The following is a 17,503-nucleotide window of genomic DNA, read 5'->3' as shown; positions in this document are numbered from 1 at the left end:
GGTTGTTATTATTGTAAATAATATCTATTGGTCTTTATAAATGTATCTAACTTATATGCACTGACAATGTAAAAAAAGTTAAATTCTAAAGTGAATAGTCTTTTTAGTTGTTACCAAGGTTGCAGAGGGTGTGGAAATTGGCCTTTGCTTCATTTTGATACCTTTCTAGGTGTTTTTGGCTATATTGTAAATAATATCTATTGATCTTTATCGAAATATTTAACTTATATGCATTGACACTGTAAAAGAAATTAAAACTCTAGAGTAAATATTCTTTTTAGTTTTTACCTTTAGGTTGTAGAGGGTCTTTGCTTCATTTGATACATTTCTAGGTGTTTTTGGCTATATTGTAAATAATAATATCTACTGGTTTTTATCGAAATATTTAACTTATATGTACTGACAGTGTAAAAAAGTTCAAACTCTCGAGTAAATAATCTTTTTAGTTGTTACCTTTAGGTTGTAGAGGGTGTGGAAATTGGCCTTTGCTTCATTTGATATCTTTCTAGGTGTTTTGGCTATATTGTAAATAATAATATCTACTGGTCTTTCTAAGTATTTAAATTATATGCACTGACAATATAAAAAGGTTAAACTCCAGAGTAAATGGTCTTTCTAGTTGTTACCTTTAGGTTGTAGAGGAAATTGGCCTTTGCTCCATTTGATACCTTTTCTAGGTGTTTTTGGCTATATTATAAATAATATGTACTGGTCTTTATCAAAGTATTTAATTTATATACACGGACAGTATATAAAAATAAAACTCTAGATTAAATAGTCTTTTGCACTATATATAATCAATATCTTTCTTATTGTGATTGTGATTGTGCTCTCCATTTGTATGCTTTGTATTAAGTTAATTTAACTTAATACAACTATTATTTATCTTTATGTCTTAAGTTAATTTGACTCTTGAGAGTTAGCATCAAACAACTATTACAAATTATTTTTGTTGCTTAAGGGTTAACATTCAATTTACTTTCTTTTTCTCTTTCTTTGGTGATGAATCTTTTCTATAAATTTAAATTTTTTTATTTCATTATTTCAAATTTATTATTCTTAATATATACGATTAAACGATAAAATCTTTATATTATAGAAAGGACATGTCTAATTAACTGATTTGATATATGAGCTTGTGAATTTATTTTCGTGGCAAACGAGGCCAGAGATAGAAGATAAGTTTTCTTCGAGGAAAAGTTGATGGTAAAACTTCATCATGTTTATACCAAATTTAATAAATATGGAATGCATGACATATCTCTCTCATACATATGTTTATTATTTAACATATCTTTGCCTAATTTTTAGTTGCGAATATTAAATCATTTGATTTTGTGTAAATATAAATAAGTATTTAAGTAATTTGACTATGGTAAATCAATCATTACACCAACAACTCTACAAAGATTATCTTTCTTTCTTTTTTTCCCCTTCTTTTTCTTCTTGATTTTTTTTGGGGGTGGAGGGGGATGGGTGGGGGTGGGGTGGGGGTGGGGGTGGGATGTCATCATAAAGATGCCCTTGCCTAGAATCTCTAAAGAACTTGAGACAGTAAAAGGGTAAAGTAAAAAAAAAAAAGAGAGAGAGATTTTGACAGTTTTTGACTAAAAGTGTGACAATGCATTGTTTTAGCTATTGGTGAAAAACTACCAATTAGTCTTTTTTTCCCACTTTGATGCTTTTTCAGAGTCATGAGATTTTTCTGCTGATTTTTTGCTTTCTTTGGAAGGAAAGAAAAAACTAAGATCTTGTTTGGATTGTTACCCATTGTATCGTATCGTATTGTTACTTTAAATACAATGTTTGTTTTGATTGTTACTTAAATTTTATTGTATCGTATCGTTAAATCCGCCGTTACATAACAACAAAATGTGCCACTTTATGTAACGACTGATTTGATGTGACTGTGTTGTTATCTTGTCTTTTTCTCTCAATCTCACCCTTTACTATTATTAAATTATTTTGTTTTATCATTTATCCTACCTTTTTATATAGTAATTTTACGTTGTTTCATAATTATTTTTATAATATTGCAGGTTTATTCTTCATATTGCTGGTGCATGATATCATGAAACGACGGCAAACGATACAATCTATCTAAACATTGTATTTAGCAAACGATACGATACAATACAATACAAGACAAGACGATACAATACATTATGAAACCTCCACTTCCAACCAAAAGGTTGTGAGTTCGAGTCTCCCCAAGAGTAAGGTGAGAAGTTCTTGGAGGGAAGGATGTCGGGGGTCTATTTGGAAACAGCCTCTCTAGTCTCTACTCCAGGGTAGGGGTAAGGTCTGCGTACACACTACCCTCCCCAGACCCCACTAAGTGAGATTATATTGGGTTGTTGTTGTTGTACAATACATTATTAAACGATGCGTAGTGAGAGAAAGTTGAGTTTTTTTTCTTCCTATTAGTGGATTAAAATTTAAGTTATATACATTGACATCGTAAAGATTTTTACACTTTTGGTGAACATTAATATATGAATGTAGGTCGTTAACTATTTTAGAGATCTATCGATTAATTTTATTACAAAAATATACATATAATTATTTTATAAGTGATCTTGATTGTAAGTAGAAGGAGTATTTTGTGTATATTTTCCAAACATATGTACTATTTCTTTTTAACCTAAAAACTTGTTGCTTTTCCATTTTCTTCACGCCTGCAAACATATGTAACAATGAGTATATATTCAGTTGAAATAATTTTAAAAATGATTTCTTGCAAAATAATTTCTAAACTACATTAAAAAAAATAGAAAAGATGAAATAGACATAAACGATACACAATGTTGCACTCTGAAGCAAGCTAGAAATATATATTTTTAACCACCCCAAAAATAATAGCCGATAAAATATATTTTTTTGTATATATATGTATTATAAACAAAAAATAGATATAATTTATATACTTTTTGACTAGCGGATGCAATTAGTTTCGGCCGTCTGGCCAAGTTTAATTTTGCCCAACTCCTATTACTACGAACCCAATAAAGGCCCATGTTATTTGGCCCATAGTCTTCAGCTTAAGTCCTTTAGCATTAGGCCCTTTCAGAATAGGATGATTTGCACAAATAGGATCATATACGACTGCAGTTTAAATTTTGACCCCATTTAAGGAATTTGTGCAAAAATAACCTTACGGGTCATAACTCATAAATTATGTAGAGTGGAAGAATGAAAATTATGCTTTCACAAGTTACACCTACATGTCATAACTTTGGTATAAATTACTTATATGTTTTACCGAATAGACAAAACTTGGCTTGTTCAAAATTATGCGAGATAAGTATTAATTTGGTACAAATAATTCACACATTTTTTTGGATGGACAAAACATGCCTAAATATATTGTTTAATTATTCACAAGTTCTGTCGGACCGACAAGATTTGATACTTATATATTGTTTATGTAACTATTTTAAGTATGCTATTTAAAATATATTCGTTATTTATAATATATTTAAAAATTAGCCAATTCGCCAAACTTATGGATTAAGTATCCGGAATTTTTGATCTGCTAATTCAGAATTGACGACTTAGTGTCCTAAAATTTTCCTAACTTGAAATTCAGAACTAAGTATCTTGAATTTTTGAACATCTAATTTAAAATTCGTGACGTAAGATTCGAATTTCTGGACATAATTTTTGAATTTTAGGGCGCGATGAAAGTTTGAATCTTGAGGTTTAAACGTTTAGCTAATGTTTAAATACATTATAAACTGCGAATATATTTTAAACAATATACTTAAAAGTTACTACGCGTGTCATTTCCCTCATATAAAAATCAAAACAATTGGACCCAACTAGTTTTTTTTTTCCAATCCCAACTTCATTACCCATATCAAGACAAACAAACTACTACTAATTCCTTTACCTTCTGAAATTTGTTTTTTAAGTCTAATCCAAAACTAATACAGAAATAAACTAATACTAATTACAATTTTTAACTACACTGCACTTTCAATCTTTCTCTGCAATCTGCCATTTTATTTCCCTCTACTTAATCAATCATTCATATACAATAATTTTCTTACTAAAAGAATGGCAAATCAATCCTCTTCTTATCCAATTCTCTGTGCTTCCTTCAATCAAGACAACAGGTAATCCTCTTTTTTTTTTTTTACAAGAAAATTTGTGGGTATTAATTATTCGTCAATATTGTTTTAGTTGTTTGTTTTAATTGTTGTTTTTAATCTTTAAATAGTTGTTTTGCAATTGGAACAAGGGAAGGCTTCAAAATCTTTGATTGTAATACTGGAAGACTCCTTTATGAAAGAGGTATGTAAACAATCTCCATTTTTTTTGGGAGGTCCAGTATTTTATTATGAACTAAAAAGGGTTTTTTTAAAGCTTGTAAAGTGATGATCTTTGATTGAAATATGGAATATTTTGGAAGTTGGACAAGTTTTCAATTCAGCTAAAGGTAGTATTTTTATTTTTTGTTGCTTCAATGTTGTTGATAATCAATTTCCAGTTAAAAGTTCAAAATTTTGGTTTTTTGGGGCTTCTTTTCTTGGCTGCAGGTCCAGTATTTAATTGTGAATTAAAAAGGGTTTATATTAAAGCTTATGAATTTATGATCTTTGATTGATATTATGGAAAAATGTGGAAATTGCACTAGTTTCTTGTAGAAGTAGTATTTTTGTTTTTATTTTTTGTTGCTTCAATTTCCTCGTGCCGAGGGTCCCACTTGAAATGGCCTCTCTACATTCACTGTAGGGGTAAGGTCTTTGTACTTACTACCATCCCCAGACCCCACTTGTGAGGGTATACTGGGTTTATTGTTGTTACTTCAATGCAGTTGATAATCAATATCCAGCTAAAAGTTGAAGAATTTCTAGTGTCAAACAGAACCAATGGGATATAACAATCTTTAAACCAAAAATTTGATTTTTTTGCTTATTTTCTTGGCTGGAGGTCCAGTATTTTCTTATGAACTAAAAAGGGTTTCTTTTAAAGCTTATAAAGTGATGATCTTTGATTGAATTTTGTGGAAAAATTGGAAACTTGCACTAGTTTTAAGGTGTATTTGCTTTCTTGTAAAGTTCAGGTAGAAGGAAACTCAGCTAAAAGTTATACTTCCTCCGTCCCAAAATACTTGACATGGTTCACTTCTCGAGAGTCAATTTGACTAATCTTTGAAGCTAATATGAATCAGATTAATTCAGTAATTTAAAATTAAAATTTTGATATTTGAAAACTATATGAAAAGTAGTACAATTTGCAATTCTTCTCATATCAATATAATGAAAAAATATATGTTAAAATGTTAGTGAAAGATCATGTAGTTTGACTCTCGAAGAGCAAAATATGACAAGTTATTCGGGATGGAGGGGATATCTTTATTTTTAGTTTTTTGCTGCTTCAATGTAGTTGATAATCAATATTCAAATTTTAGTGTCAAAAAAAGGAGCTTATGGGATATAAAAGTCTTTAAATTTATGATCTTTTTGTTGGTCTTGCATAAAAATTTAGAGATACAAGTTAGCTTCAGTATCCTGACAAATTGATTTTATGTTAGCTGCTGGAGCATTCATTATAGTAGAAATGTTGTTTAGCTCAAGCCTTCTCGCAATCGTTGGGGCTGGTGAACAGGTTCCGCAATTTACTACTAAGTTCTAGTTATAGTCCTTCTAACTATTCATTGATCTACAAGATTTCTGTTTAGTTACTTTACTATTTGTGTCGTTTCTACAGCCATCTTTGTCGCCTCGAAGACTATGTATGTTTAATACTATGACTGGAGTAGCTCTTGAGGAACTAAACTTCTTAACTTCTATCCTTGCTGTTCGTATGAATAAGAAAAGGTAAACATAATTTGCTTCATTTAAGATTCTCATTTTCCAGTGTTCTATTTGTTTCGCATGTCGTAGTCAGATATTCTCATGGTAACAAAAAAAGCTTGTAGCATTCTTCTTAGGATCGATTAAGAAAAGTTGATATTAGGATCGATTCGCCTTGGTAATAAAGATTAGATTGAACGTTTAGATGAGAGTTTTCTTACTTTATTAACACTCTAAAATTAAGGTCGACCAACAGCAAAACGAAAATGAAACCTTTCTTGCATTCAAACAACTTGAATTCTCTAATTCTATTTATAATTCCAATGGTACTATTACCTAATCATATCCCTATATATAGTCCCCTTAGATATGATAATTAATATCCTACACAAAAATAACCAAGATGGGCTACTGTTATCTTTCTTGTTCCACTTCTGTGGCAGCTACTTTGCTCTTTGGATTTGCCATTTTTTGGTTATTGCCTCAGTCTGCATTTTGCATGAATAGGCATTATGCATTCAATGTATGTTAAGTTTATAACCTGCAGTAAGAGCATACTTACGTAAACCTCTATGGCTTTATCTTAATAAACAAATTAAACGAGCGATAAGAATTCATTTTGAGATGCAGAAAGACTAAACATAGCACAACCTTTAGCAGGTTTTCTCTCATTGAACTGACAATGGTTACTATCGATTAGTCTGAGATCATACTAGTGTTCAAAATTTTCCTGTTTTATATCAGACTTCCATATAATCTTTTCTTGTGGCAGCTAGGATCCCCCCCCCCCCCCCCGTACTATGGAATATGCACTTGATTCTGAATGAGAACAGAATGAACGTATTTGTTCTTTGTGACTTGATTGTTAATGCATTCAATTCTTTTAATCAATTTTGATTAAAGACCCCTAATTTGTTATTTCTCCCTTGTTCCGATTCTTTATCAAACAATGTCCTCGAATTTGCAGATTGATTGTCATATTGCAGGAGAAGACATTTATTTATGATATAAACAGTCTTAAGATATTAGACACTATTGATACGGTGCCGAATCCAAAAGGTTTGTCCGGAAAATCTTTTTTTCAAGTTTTAGTGACTTCACTCTTATAATCATTGGAGCAATGACTTACGCCATCCTGCATAAAAAGATCAACCAAAAAGGAAAAGAATAAAAGAAGTCACTGCTTTATAACTGGAAGTCTTGACGTAATTAGTAAAGTTGTTGACATGTGACCAGGAGGTCACGGGTTTGAGCCGTGGAAACAGCCTCTTGCAGAAATGCAGGGTAAGACTGCGTACAATAGACCCTTGTGGTCCGGTCCTTCCCCGGAGTCCGCGCATAGCGGGAGTTTAGTGCACCTGCTCTCACTGCTTTATAACTTTCAGGTTTTTGTTTAATGAAAGTAGATGCTATAAAGTTCCAGTTGGCCTAGCACATTTGCTTATCGACGAGTTCTTGTTTCCAATTTTAGGACTTTGTGCATTTTCACCCAGCTTGGACGGTTCATATTTGGCTCTTCCAGCAAGTACAACCAAAGGATCTTTGTTAGTCTATAATGTTTCCGACCTCCGTTTACACTGTGAGGTCGTGTTTCTTACCGTTATGTGTATTGATCTTGCGAAATTATCTATAATAAGATCAATGGGTTTGAGATGTTATATATCATAATTTTTTAATAGTTTAGCGCTTTCCTATCCTTTAACCAACTCTGTTTACAAACATTTTTTAACTTTACAAAACGGAGGAGTTTGTCTTATTCGGTTACTGTTATAAAAATGCAGATAGATGCTCATCGAGCGCCATTGTCTGTCTTGACACTTTCATCAGGCGGGACTCACATTGCAACGGCGTCTGAACAAGGGACCATGATCAGAGTTCATCTTGTTTCAGATGCGACTAAGGTGAACCCTTAAGAACATATTGTATCAAAATGTGATACTAAGTAGTACTCTCTCCGTTTTAATTTATGTAAACCTATTTCGTTTTTAGTCCGTACCATTTCCATATTTGGAAGCAATATATCTTTATGCAATGATTTGTAGCCACACAAAGTATATGTGCCTCATTTTACGCCACAAGATCAAAAGTCTTTTTTTTTTTTTTAACTCTGTGCCCAGTTAAATAGGTTCATATAAATTGAAACGGAGGGAGTATATGTTTCGAGAGATGTATTTCTCTGCCATCATAGAGCTTCTGCATTGGTATGTATACTGATGACTGTCGAGCTCAGCTTACAAATTCTAGAACTAGTTTGAGTTTGATACAAAGAAGTAAATAGCGTGTGTACATTATTTGGGAAAAATGAGAACGGAAAACTATTGGTGGTAATTAATACATTACCTATAAACAAAACAGGTCGTTAACTAGTGGGAAAGTACTGTTTCACTTGCGATATGTTATGTTATGTATCATTACAATTGTCAGGTAATTGATGCTTCTGTGTCACAACTTCATTTGAATTGTGCCTTTTGATTGATTGTTAATTCAATTCCTTTGGCAGTCATATAGCTTCAGGAGAGGGACGTACACTTCAAATATCTTTTCTTTGTCGTTCGCGCCAGCAGCAGAACTTCCAGATATTCTTCTTGCAACTAGTTCTTCTGGTTCTGTTCATGTTTTCTCTTTGAGTTCACCCCCAAATCAAAGGTGAGATATCAATTTCCCAAGTGCATTTTATTAACCTCCATCACTTCTCTTCCTTTATTATTTCTTGATACATAAGTATGCACATTTCTATTTCGTAATAGATTAGCCCTCATCTTTTTTTGTTGCTCAACTGCGAAATAAAGCTGCACTGTTGATGATTTATTCAATTTCCTTATCTTGTATCTTCTCCTTACTTCCACTGTAAATTGTACAAGGTCTTCTGGTCTTTTAGCATCAATAATACCAATACCTCATACTGTTAGCGACGCCCTGGATCCTGCTCAACATTGCATACTGCATCGTGCTGTTCCAGCTGGAGTGAGAAGGTATTGTATTCTATCCACAAAGTATACCATCCAAATTTGATGTTTTGACGTATACTAAATTGGCAGTATTTGCAACTTTCAGTACATATTTAACAAAGGCAACCTAATTATCAAAACCTGTTACCTTTTTTTCACGCACTTGAAGTTGTTTTTTTTTGCATCTATATTCCCTACTTTCATGAAAATTATTCAGATGACCTCTCTGCACTTTGATCCTGTGATTATACTTGAAAATTATTTATATTGAGATTTTACACAATTACTTTGATATTATGATTTCCAAAATATTACCCTGTCATTGTTCTCTTAGCCAGCAAGTTGGTTGCTGTACCAAGGGCCACAGCCTCTTCTCGGATTAAACTTTAAAGACCTTACATCATTACTGAAATTCCAGATGTTTTATAGTACTTGTCGAATCTTTTCTAGAAATAGGTGTTGCAAATTGTCCTGCCTATTATTATGAAATATGGTGTCTCCCGCTTTAGCTATCCTGCGTAATGATGGTGTCACCTCTGCTCCTCGCATCTACAAGTGACAGAGACTTTTGTTGTTACCTCTTTCAACTGCCTCGCTATTTCTGATGATTGAGTAGAATTGACATTTTAATATCAGATTCTCCTAACAAAGTGACTATAATATGTTGCTCGGACTCGCTGAAAATATCGTCGGGTGTGTATCAAAGCATTTTTGGAGGATCCGACACAGGTGCAGTAGACTCTAGTCCGTGCAACATAAACTATAACAGCAATTTCAAGCTTGTTCAAAAATAAATTGGGCAACCTGTACCTGGAATTCAAAGTCAGTAAGATTGCCCTTCAAACGCTATGGAAAAATAATAGGTTTCTTGAGTTCATACCAAGATAAGAGCTGGAATTATTTGGATAAAAGAACTGGAGTTCTTCTATGACTGAAAGCGCATAATTTGACCTATAAGATTGTTAATGAAATTTTGGGATCAGCTGCTGGTAGCTGCAGAAAGAGGTCTAATTACTCCATCAAAGTTCCCCTTCACTACGTTGGAAAGAGACTTCACAAATGTGGAGGAGATACTAATAATCCTTTTCTTATAAAGAAGATATAATCGACTTGATAATCTGTATTTTTTTCAATTGGCTTGTTTTGCATCAAAAAGAAATCTTGCTTTTGAACAATGAAACTAGTATGAATTTCTTCTGTACTCTTCAATCGAATTTCAGTTTGTCTTCCGCCTTTTCTATCTTTAGGAAATAAATCTCCTGAAATCTATCTCTCATCAAAATTCTTCTTAAACACTGTCATGCAGTAATACAGTGATCCGCAAAATAGAGAAATTTGACGAGACAGCAACACCTGAACATGTCGTACTAAGGTGAGAAAATGTGACTGTTTCCATTTATTTATTGTGCATCTATTCCTGTAATATTCACCCTATTTCATGAACTGGTAATATTAGTATTTGCCACTAGTAATCATAAGCTTCTAATGAGCGGCCGAAGTGCCAATGAGATGCAATGTCACAATACATAATTTTTTTTATATTTTGGACATAGTAATACTGAGGCTGAGCACGAGGTGTCAACAATCCTCTGCTCTAGCCTCTAGTTATTAGTTATATGATCTGCAGATTCAAAAAAGCTACTTGCTATATAATCCAAGCATCTTGAGTTAATGAAACTCGAAGCTTTGGGGTTTTAGTGTTCAGGTTATAAGTATTATCTTTAAATGGTACTCCTATTTCGAGTTATGTCAACGTAGCACCCTTTTGATCCTCCCTCGGTTTGGTTTTCATTTTTTTTTTTTGGGGTTGGGGTGTATTTAACTCATAATGTGACATTTCTATAGTATTGGATGATTTACTGAAGATTTATTGGTATGTTATCATACCAAGTTTCCGTAAATCGTTTGAGTTTGTGTTTGAAAATGGATGGCTCTTCCTTTTTACTCTCTTTGGTCTGTATTTGATTCTGTAGAGCCACTATATCAATGATCACATATGGCGGATACTTCCTGGAGTACGTCTACAATGTCAACCATCAGAACAAGTCTTCGTGGACCTTGGAACGGGAATTCAATCTTTTAACAGCAGAAACGTCCTCATTATCATGAAAGTAAAGACTGCGAACAACAATCTTGAGGTTCATCGTAGCTTTATGTTAAAGCCGAAACTGCAGCCTGTCCTGCTCGAGTTGCCACTCTATCGGTGAATGTACAGTAGAAGAAGAAACTCTACATAACTTGTCCAGTAGAACACAATTGACAATTTGTCCAAAATGTACATCTACTGTGCATATAACTTTAGTGTTACTTTTAATCTGCTCTTGATAGTTCATCTGTGTAGCAATTGTACAGCCAAAAAACTGAAGTTATATTTATGGAAGTTCCTTTGTAATATTAGCCTTGTTATACATTGATATGTAAATTAAGTTTTGTTCCTCGTCACAGAGGCGGAGCTAGGACTTTAAACTTTATGGGTTCTAGATTTTAGAACGACGATTTCAAGTGTTAATAATAGTTTTAAATTTAATATTTGTTCATGTTCAATGAATTTTTTGACACAAAATATTGTTTGAGCAAAAGCTATTGAGTTCAGCCAAACCCGTAGTCGGATTTCTAGCTCTGCCTCTGCGTAATCATAGTAAGAGTTATCGCCGTGTGCCAAGGAGATCATAGGTTCAAGCCGTAGAGCAAAAATCAGTTGATGATGTTGTCAACATTATAATATGGTTATCACATGTGACATACTTTTATATCCAATTTAACACTTAAAAAAGATACAAGAATTTCAAATATCCAATCCTTACACTAAAAACAGATCAGAAAATAATATCATGAATATTAGAGAACATTAAATTAATAGATAAAACTCGCATTAAAATTTCAGTTTCTGAGTGTTTTAGCGATAAACTGTCCCGGTAGGATTTAGGAACATGTTTATTTGGATTTTGGAGTTTCAAATTGATGAAAATATAAAGAAAATATGCCCCTTACAATGTCAAATTTAATTTGATTAAATATTGATCTAATTAATCTCACCAACAGTTTCTTAATAACAATTTTTTTAAGTTCCCAACAATAATTCACTTGCCATAATTATTCACTCTTAAAATAACCCACGTGTTTATATCGACCAATAAATACATGATATGTGTTTGCACATAAAGTTAGTTTTTACAATAATAGAGAGTTTCATCCCGTTCCGAAGACATATTTCCATAAATTATCGTTCTCTTCATTAATCTTTATTGGAGAAGAAAATCTTGTTTTCCAAGAAAAGTACCACTAATTTTTACGGAAATAAATTAAGCTAGTCAATAATTCTTTCCAACCAAGAAAATTTAACCTATAGCACCCCCACCACCCCACCCCCACTCCCACCACACAAAAAAACCACTAAGAAAGAAAATAGCAATAAAATTAGGGATATTTATACAAATAACCAGCCGGATTTACTTATATTTTGCTAGCCGGTATACATATATTATAAATTAGTTATACAAGATTATAAATATATAATACATGAATGATACATATATTACTATTTTAGTTTAAACGGTTGGGTGGCGGCTATTTATGTTAATTCTTCGTAAACTTAATTATAAGCCCAGAGTAACCTATAAATACCTACCTTTCCCTCCAGAATTCTACCAAAGTATTATACTCTTTCTCGTTTTGCGTTTTTCGTCTTACTTCTCTCCAAGGTATGTTTAACAAAATTGTTTTAATTAAATTTTATTTTTTGCTTGAAATCTCAAACTTCTGTATGAGTTGAGCTTAACATTGAGGATTCATATAGTCGATCTCAACTTGTCTAGGACTGAGGATTCGTATCTGTTTGTTAGATATTGATTATGCTTGTTTTAATCTCCTACTTGACTTGAGTTAGCTGATTAATTCAGAAGGTATATGATCAATATGTTTCGTTAATTTTGCCTGTTGAAAGAATATATTGTGATCATCCTACCACTAAAGGATGTGGGGCAGTGGATGAGACTGCTATTCTCTTAACCAGAGGTCTCGGATTCGAGTCTGGATATGGAAAAATCCTTGGTAGGGAGCGCTTCCCCCGAATGAGGCCCTTATTAGCGGCGTGAATTCGAATATAGTCGAGCTCCAATACGGGTACCGGACATCGGGTGGGAAACCCAAAAAAAATAATATTGTGATCATCCTAAAAAAAAAGTAGCTCGTGCATAAAGCATCTCGCATTCACGCAGGGTTCGGGGAAGGGGTGTGATGTAGACAGCTATCCTAATGCGAGTATTACTTCCACGCAATGGAGAAGCGAGAAATTTCCCAAGGGTATTCAAACTTGAAAGAAGAGAAAAATTCCATAACAAAGTGTGTTCAATATATATTACTATATACCTATAAAACCTAATATTTTACCTATATACACAAAACTATAGTTTTTCGACGAACTGACCACCCTTAACCCAACATAACTTCGCCCCTGCTTCCACGACTCGAACCCATGACCTATTGTGATCGTCCTAGTATGTCTTTATTTCCATACCTCTAAAAGATATACCGATCATGACTTTTGGATGATAAAAGAAAGATTTTTCCCTTGAAAGAAAGTAAGAAGAGTAAAATCTCTAATAAGATTCTCTTCATAAACAAAATTATTTGTTGTAAGATGCTATTCTTTTATTTATTGATATTCCATATCTCAATATTCGAACGCTTAGGCATTGTTTGTCATTAGGGGATTGCGTTTGGTATTAGCTTGTTAGGTTTTAGCGACCGACAAATTCTGTAGCTAAACAGAAAAATCCGTCGCTAATGTCATTTAGTGACGGATAAGCGACAGATTATCAAGAAATTCTGCTAGCTACGAGCATTTAACGATAAATTAGTGATGAAATTCGTAGCTAATTCCAGTTTTTTTTGTAGCGTCTTTGTTTGTGTACTAAATAATCTGTGGATTTTTTTGTTTGAACTGCAGTTTGTCATACAATGATGACAGACGATCACAAGAACGACGAGAATATAGAGATATGGAAGATCAAGAAACTAATAAAGGCATTAGAATCTGCTCGAGGCAATGGTACGAGCATGATTTCTCTAATAATGCCTCCTCGCGATCAAATATCACGCGTCACTAAGATGCTTGGAGATGGGTTTGGAACTGCATCCAACATCAAAAGTAGAGTGAATCGCCAATCTGTATTGGGCGCGATCACATCTGCTCGACAAAGACTTAAACTCTACAACAAGGTACCACCAAACGGGCTCGTGCTATACACTGGAACGATCATGGCTGAAGACGGGAAAGACAAGAAGGTTACATATGATTTTGAGCCATTCAGGCCAATTAACGCGTCTTTATATCTTTGTGATAACAAGTTCCATACAGAACCGTTGAATGAACTTTTGGAATGTGATGAGAAGTTTGGGTTTATTGTGATGGATGGACACGGGACACTTTTCGGGACATTGAGTGGCAGTACCAGGAATGTCATTCACAAGTTTAGTGTTGATTTGCCAAAAAAACACGGGAGAGGTGGACAGTCATCGTTGCGTTTTGATCGTCTTAGAATGGAGAAACGACATAACTATGTGAGAAAAACAGCAGAGCTTGCAACACATTTTTATATTAATCCATCAACTTGCCAGCCTAATGTTTCAGGCCTGATATTAGCTGGATCAGCAGAGTTTAAGACAGAGCTTAGCTATTCTAATATGTTTGATCGTCGTCTTAGGGAAAAGATATTAAATATGGTTGATGTTTCGTATGGAGGGGAAGATGGTTTTAGCCAAGCAATTAAGTTATCTGCTGAGCACTTGATCAATGTGAAATTTATGCACGAGATCGATATTATTGGAAAGTATTTTGAGGAGATTAGTCAGGACACTGGGAAGTATATCATTGGCGTTGATGATACAATGCAAGTTCTAGACACGGGTGCTATTGAGACCATTATCGTGTGGGAAAATCTCGACGTTACTAGATATGTTTTGAAAAATAGCAGTACTGGAGAAACAATAATCAAGTACTTGAATAAGGAGCAAGATGCACATCAGAGTAACTTTCGCGAACCTACTACAAATGGGGAGTTAGAGATTATGGATAAAATGCTTTTACTTGAGTGGTTAGCTAATGAGTACAGGAAATTTGGTTGTAGTTTGGAATTTGTTACAGATAAATCACAAGAAGGATCTCAGTTCTGTCGTGGTTTTGGTGGCATTGGCGCTATTCTTCGTTACAAGGTTGATGTTCGAGTTTTTGATGATGTTTCTGACAATGGTGAAGTTTATGAAGAAGTTTATGTTGATTCTGAATAGCAATCATCCAATTTCAAAAATGTCAGTTTAGTAATGGAGCAGGAATGTTGCACTGGTGCGCGACGACTCATGCCTGACTCGGGTGCTGATGTGCTTAGCCACAAATTAGTGGGAGCGCTTAAGGTAAGTGAGCAGAGATGTAGTCTTATTTCTTGAATGTTATAATCTATCTTCTTTTGCGTGCAAAATGTCTTTTGAAGATTAAACTTATCTGCATCATTCACTACTTAAAAAACAGACGGACAAATTTTGTAGCTAAACAGCAAAATCTGTCGCTAATCCTACTAAGTTACGGGTTAGCAACAAATTATCAGAAACTCTTGTTAGCTATGAGCAATTTAGCTGACAAAGTTTGTAGTGATTTCCTTTCTAATAATCTTTTCTTTTTTTGTGGTTTACTAGATGGATGACAGGCATGAAGAAATGAAGTCGCGAGTAGTTTCTTCGCGTTTGTCTGAGGAATATGAAGGTCACTTTCATCTCACAAATGCCGGTGCAGCAGTTGAGCAGGAAGCCAGTACTGGTGCACAGCGTCTAGCGCCTGGATTGGCCGCTCATGTTAGCGGCCAATTACTGGGAACTCTTCAGGTAAGCGGGCAGAGACCTCGTCTTGTCCTTGAACGTAAAGTAGAAAAATCTGCAACATTCTTATAGTCTTTTCTTTTTCCTGGTTTACTAGATGGATGACCTGCATCATGAAGAAACAAAATCGCAAGTAATTTCTTCGCGTTTGTCTGAGCAATCTGAAGGTCATGTTCATCCCTCAAGCGGCGCGTCTGCTGAAAGAACGGAAACAAGATCCATATAGCGGTTTAGCAGCTTTACGCTATGCTCCTTCGAGTAGTCTATTGATTAAGTACTATCATATTATCTAGGAAGCAAGAAGTTTTGAATAATATGCAGTATTATATTCTCTGAAGTCAGTAGTATGTAATGTCAATAACTATATCATGTTGCTTGATTTTTATGACTGGTATGTTGTGGGATAGCTGATTTCTGAACTATGAGTTAGTGATAATGTTACTATAGTTACTACTATTTCGAGCTGCGGAAGCAGACACTAATATTTACATTAAGGTAGGCTGTCTACATCACATTCTTTGGCCCTGCGTGAATGGGGATGTTTTGTGCACCGAGCCGTCGGCTCTTACATAACAGAGATGCAGATAGATGCTCATCGCTCGCCATTGGATATTTTGACTGTTTCAGCAGATGGGATTCACACAATGCAGTGGCCATATTTTGGTAAATGCAACACGCTAACCAAATCAATAGAGGAGATAAAGCTTGGCACTAAGATCCAAAACAGCATCACCCCTAAATATTAAAAATGTATTGTAATATTCTCACCACTTATGATCCACTAGTTTAGTGCTTTGATAATCTCTAAGAGGTTAGTAGTTCAAAAATATTAAAACATTGAATAAGTTGCATTATTCAAACTCTCACATCAAAAGTATTAAAACATAAAATGAGGCTGGCCTCACATAGAAATTTTCAAACTCCAACTTCATAAGTTACTTAGCTCTTTGTGACAAGCGCTATCATTTTATTATATTTTACTGTTTTCTTATTTTTTTCATTTGGATTATATATGAAAGATTAGTAAAAAAAATTTGACGAAGCGGTATCCCTAACTGTTATATTTTTTTCTTTAATTTTGAACTACTAAAACTAAATTATTTGATTTGATATAAACACCGGATGCAAGTATGTATTTACTAGAAATTTAATTCTGGCTTGTGTTTGTGTTGTATACCATATTTGGAGAGAAAGTAATATGAGAGTTTTCAAGTGCAACAACAACATATTGAAGTGCTAATTAAATATATTATTCAAGAGGTGATAAGTAGAAGATTAATGCAGAGTAGACTATCAAGGAAGCTTGAAGAACAGAACTTTTATCCTTAGAATTGTATGATTGCTGAGTAGATAGAGTTGTTTGAGCCTAAGGTCTGTCTAGGATCAATTTGATTTGCTGTTTTGTATATATTGATACAGGTAAATAAAATCATTTACTTACAAAAAAAAAACTAATATCATTTATAATAGTTTCTGAATCTTTTTTTACAATTTCAAATAAATAAAGAATGAATAGTTTTACACTAAAGAAAAACGTCCTTCAAGATCCTCTTCTTTGTAAAATTCTTTGATATTCTTTTTAAACTAGATTTAAAATAAGTACTTGCTTGTTTTAAATGCACGTAAGTTAATTCGAATATTATTGTCATAAAATAAATTACTTACTTGTTGATGGTTACTTTTCGTGAAAATAGCATGAGCTAGTCATTTTCGAATTGGTAATCGAAAAATAGTCAGTGTTTGCAAAGTCATTGAAAAATAGTCATTGTTTTGCTGAAACACGAAAAGTTTGAGCATAATATGCAGAATTATGGAGCTCATGCGTATAAACTTCCAGCATATTATGTTGGAACTCCGCCACACGAAAAGTTCTAGCATAATATG

The 17,503-nt window shown here is 33.6% G+C and overlaps 2 protein-coding genes across 2 annotated transcripts; both read left to right on the top strand.

Moving 5' to 3' along the window:
• Positions 1-3,947: 3,947 nt before the first annotated feature.
• On the top strand, positions 3,948-11,141 carry LOC107798793 (autophagy-related protein 18b). Its single transcript, XM_016621831.2, has 11 exons — positions 3,948-4,118; positions 4,223-4,296; positions 5,540-5,613; positions 5,716-5,825; positions 6,769-6,860; positions 7,273-7,385; positions 7,583-7,702; positions 8,302-8,447; positions 8,663-8,773; positions 10,056-10,121; positions 10,723-11,141. The coding sequence occupies exons 1-11, from the start codon at positions 4,060-4,062 to the stop codon at positions 10,856-10,858; spliced, it is 1,101 nt and encodes a 366-aa protein (XP_016477317.1). The 5' UTR covers positions 3,948-4,059; the 3' UTR covers positions 10,859-11,141.
• A 2,567-nt stretch (positions 11,142-13,708) lies between these two features.
• LOC107798786 (eukaryotic peptide chain release factor subunit 1-3-like) lies at positions 13,709-15,154 on the top strand. Its single transcript, XM_016621824.2, has one exon. It carries the CDS (start codon positions 13,709-13,711, stop codon positions 15,035-15,037), a length of 1,329 nt encoding a protein of 442 aa, XP_016477310.2. The 3' UTR covers positions 15,038-15,154.
• Positions 15,155-17,503: the final 2,349 nt, after the last annotated feature.

Source organism: Nicotiana tabacum, chromosome 9 (genome assembly GCF_000715075.1).
Source record: "Nicotiana tabacum cultivar K326 chromosome 9, ASM71507v2, whole genome shotgun sequence".
Taxonomy (NCBI): Eukaryota; Viridiplantae; Streptophyta; class Magnoliopsida; order Solanales; family Solanaceae; genus Nicotiana; species Nicotiana tabacum.
The sequence above is the reverse complement of the archived record's forward strand: the minus strand, read 5'-3'. Positions and strand labels throughout refer to the sequence as shown.

Excerpts from the sequence above, each read along its gene's own strand:
- LOC107798793 (XM_016621831.2), top strand. The coding sequence starts at position 4,060 with ATGGCAAATCAATCCTCTTCTTATCCAATTCTCTGTGCTTCCTTCAAT. Across the intron at positions 5,614-5,715 it reads TCGTTGGGGCTGGTGAACAG|CCATCTTTGTCGCCTCGAAG; the intron begins GTTCCGCAATTT and ends TCGTTTCTACAG. Across the intron at positions 8,448-8,662 it reads AGTTCACCCCCAAATCAAAG|GTCTTCTGGTCTTTTAGCAT; the intron begins GTGAGATATCAA and ends AAATTGTACAAG.
- LOC107798786 (XM_016621824.2), top strand. The coding sequence starts at position 13,709 with ATGATGACAGACGATCACAAGAACGACGAGAATATAGAGATATGGAAG.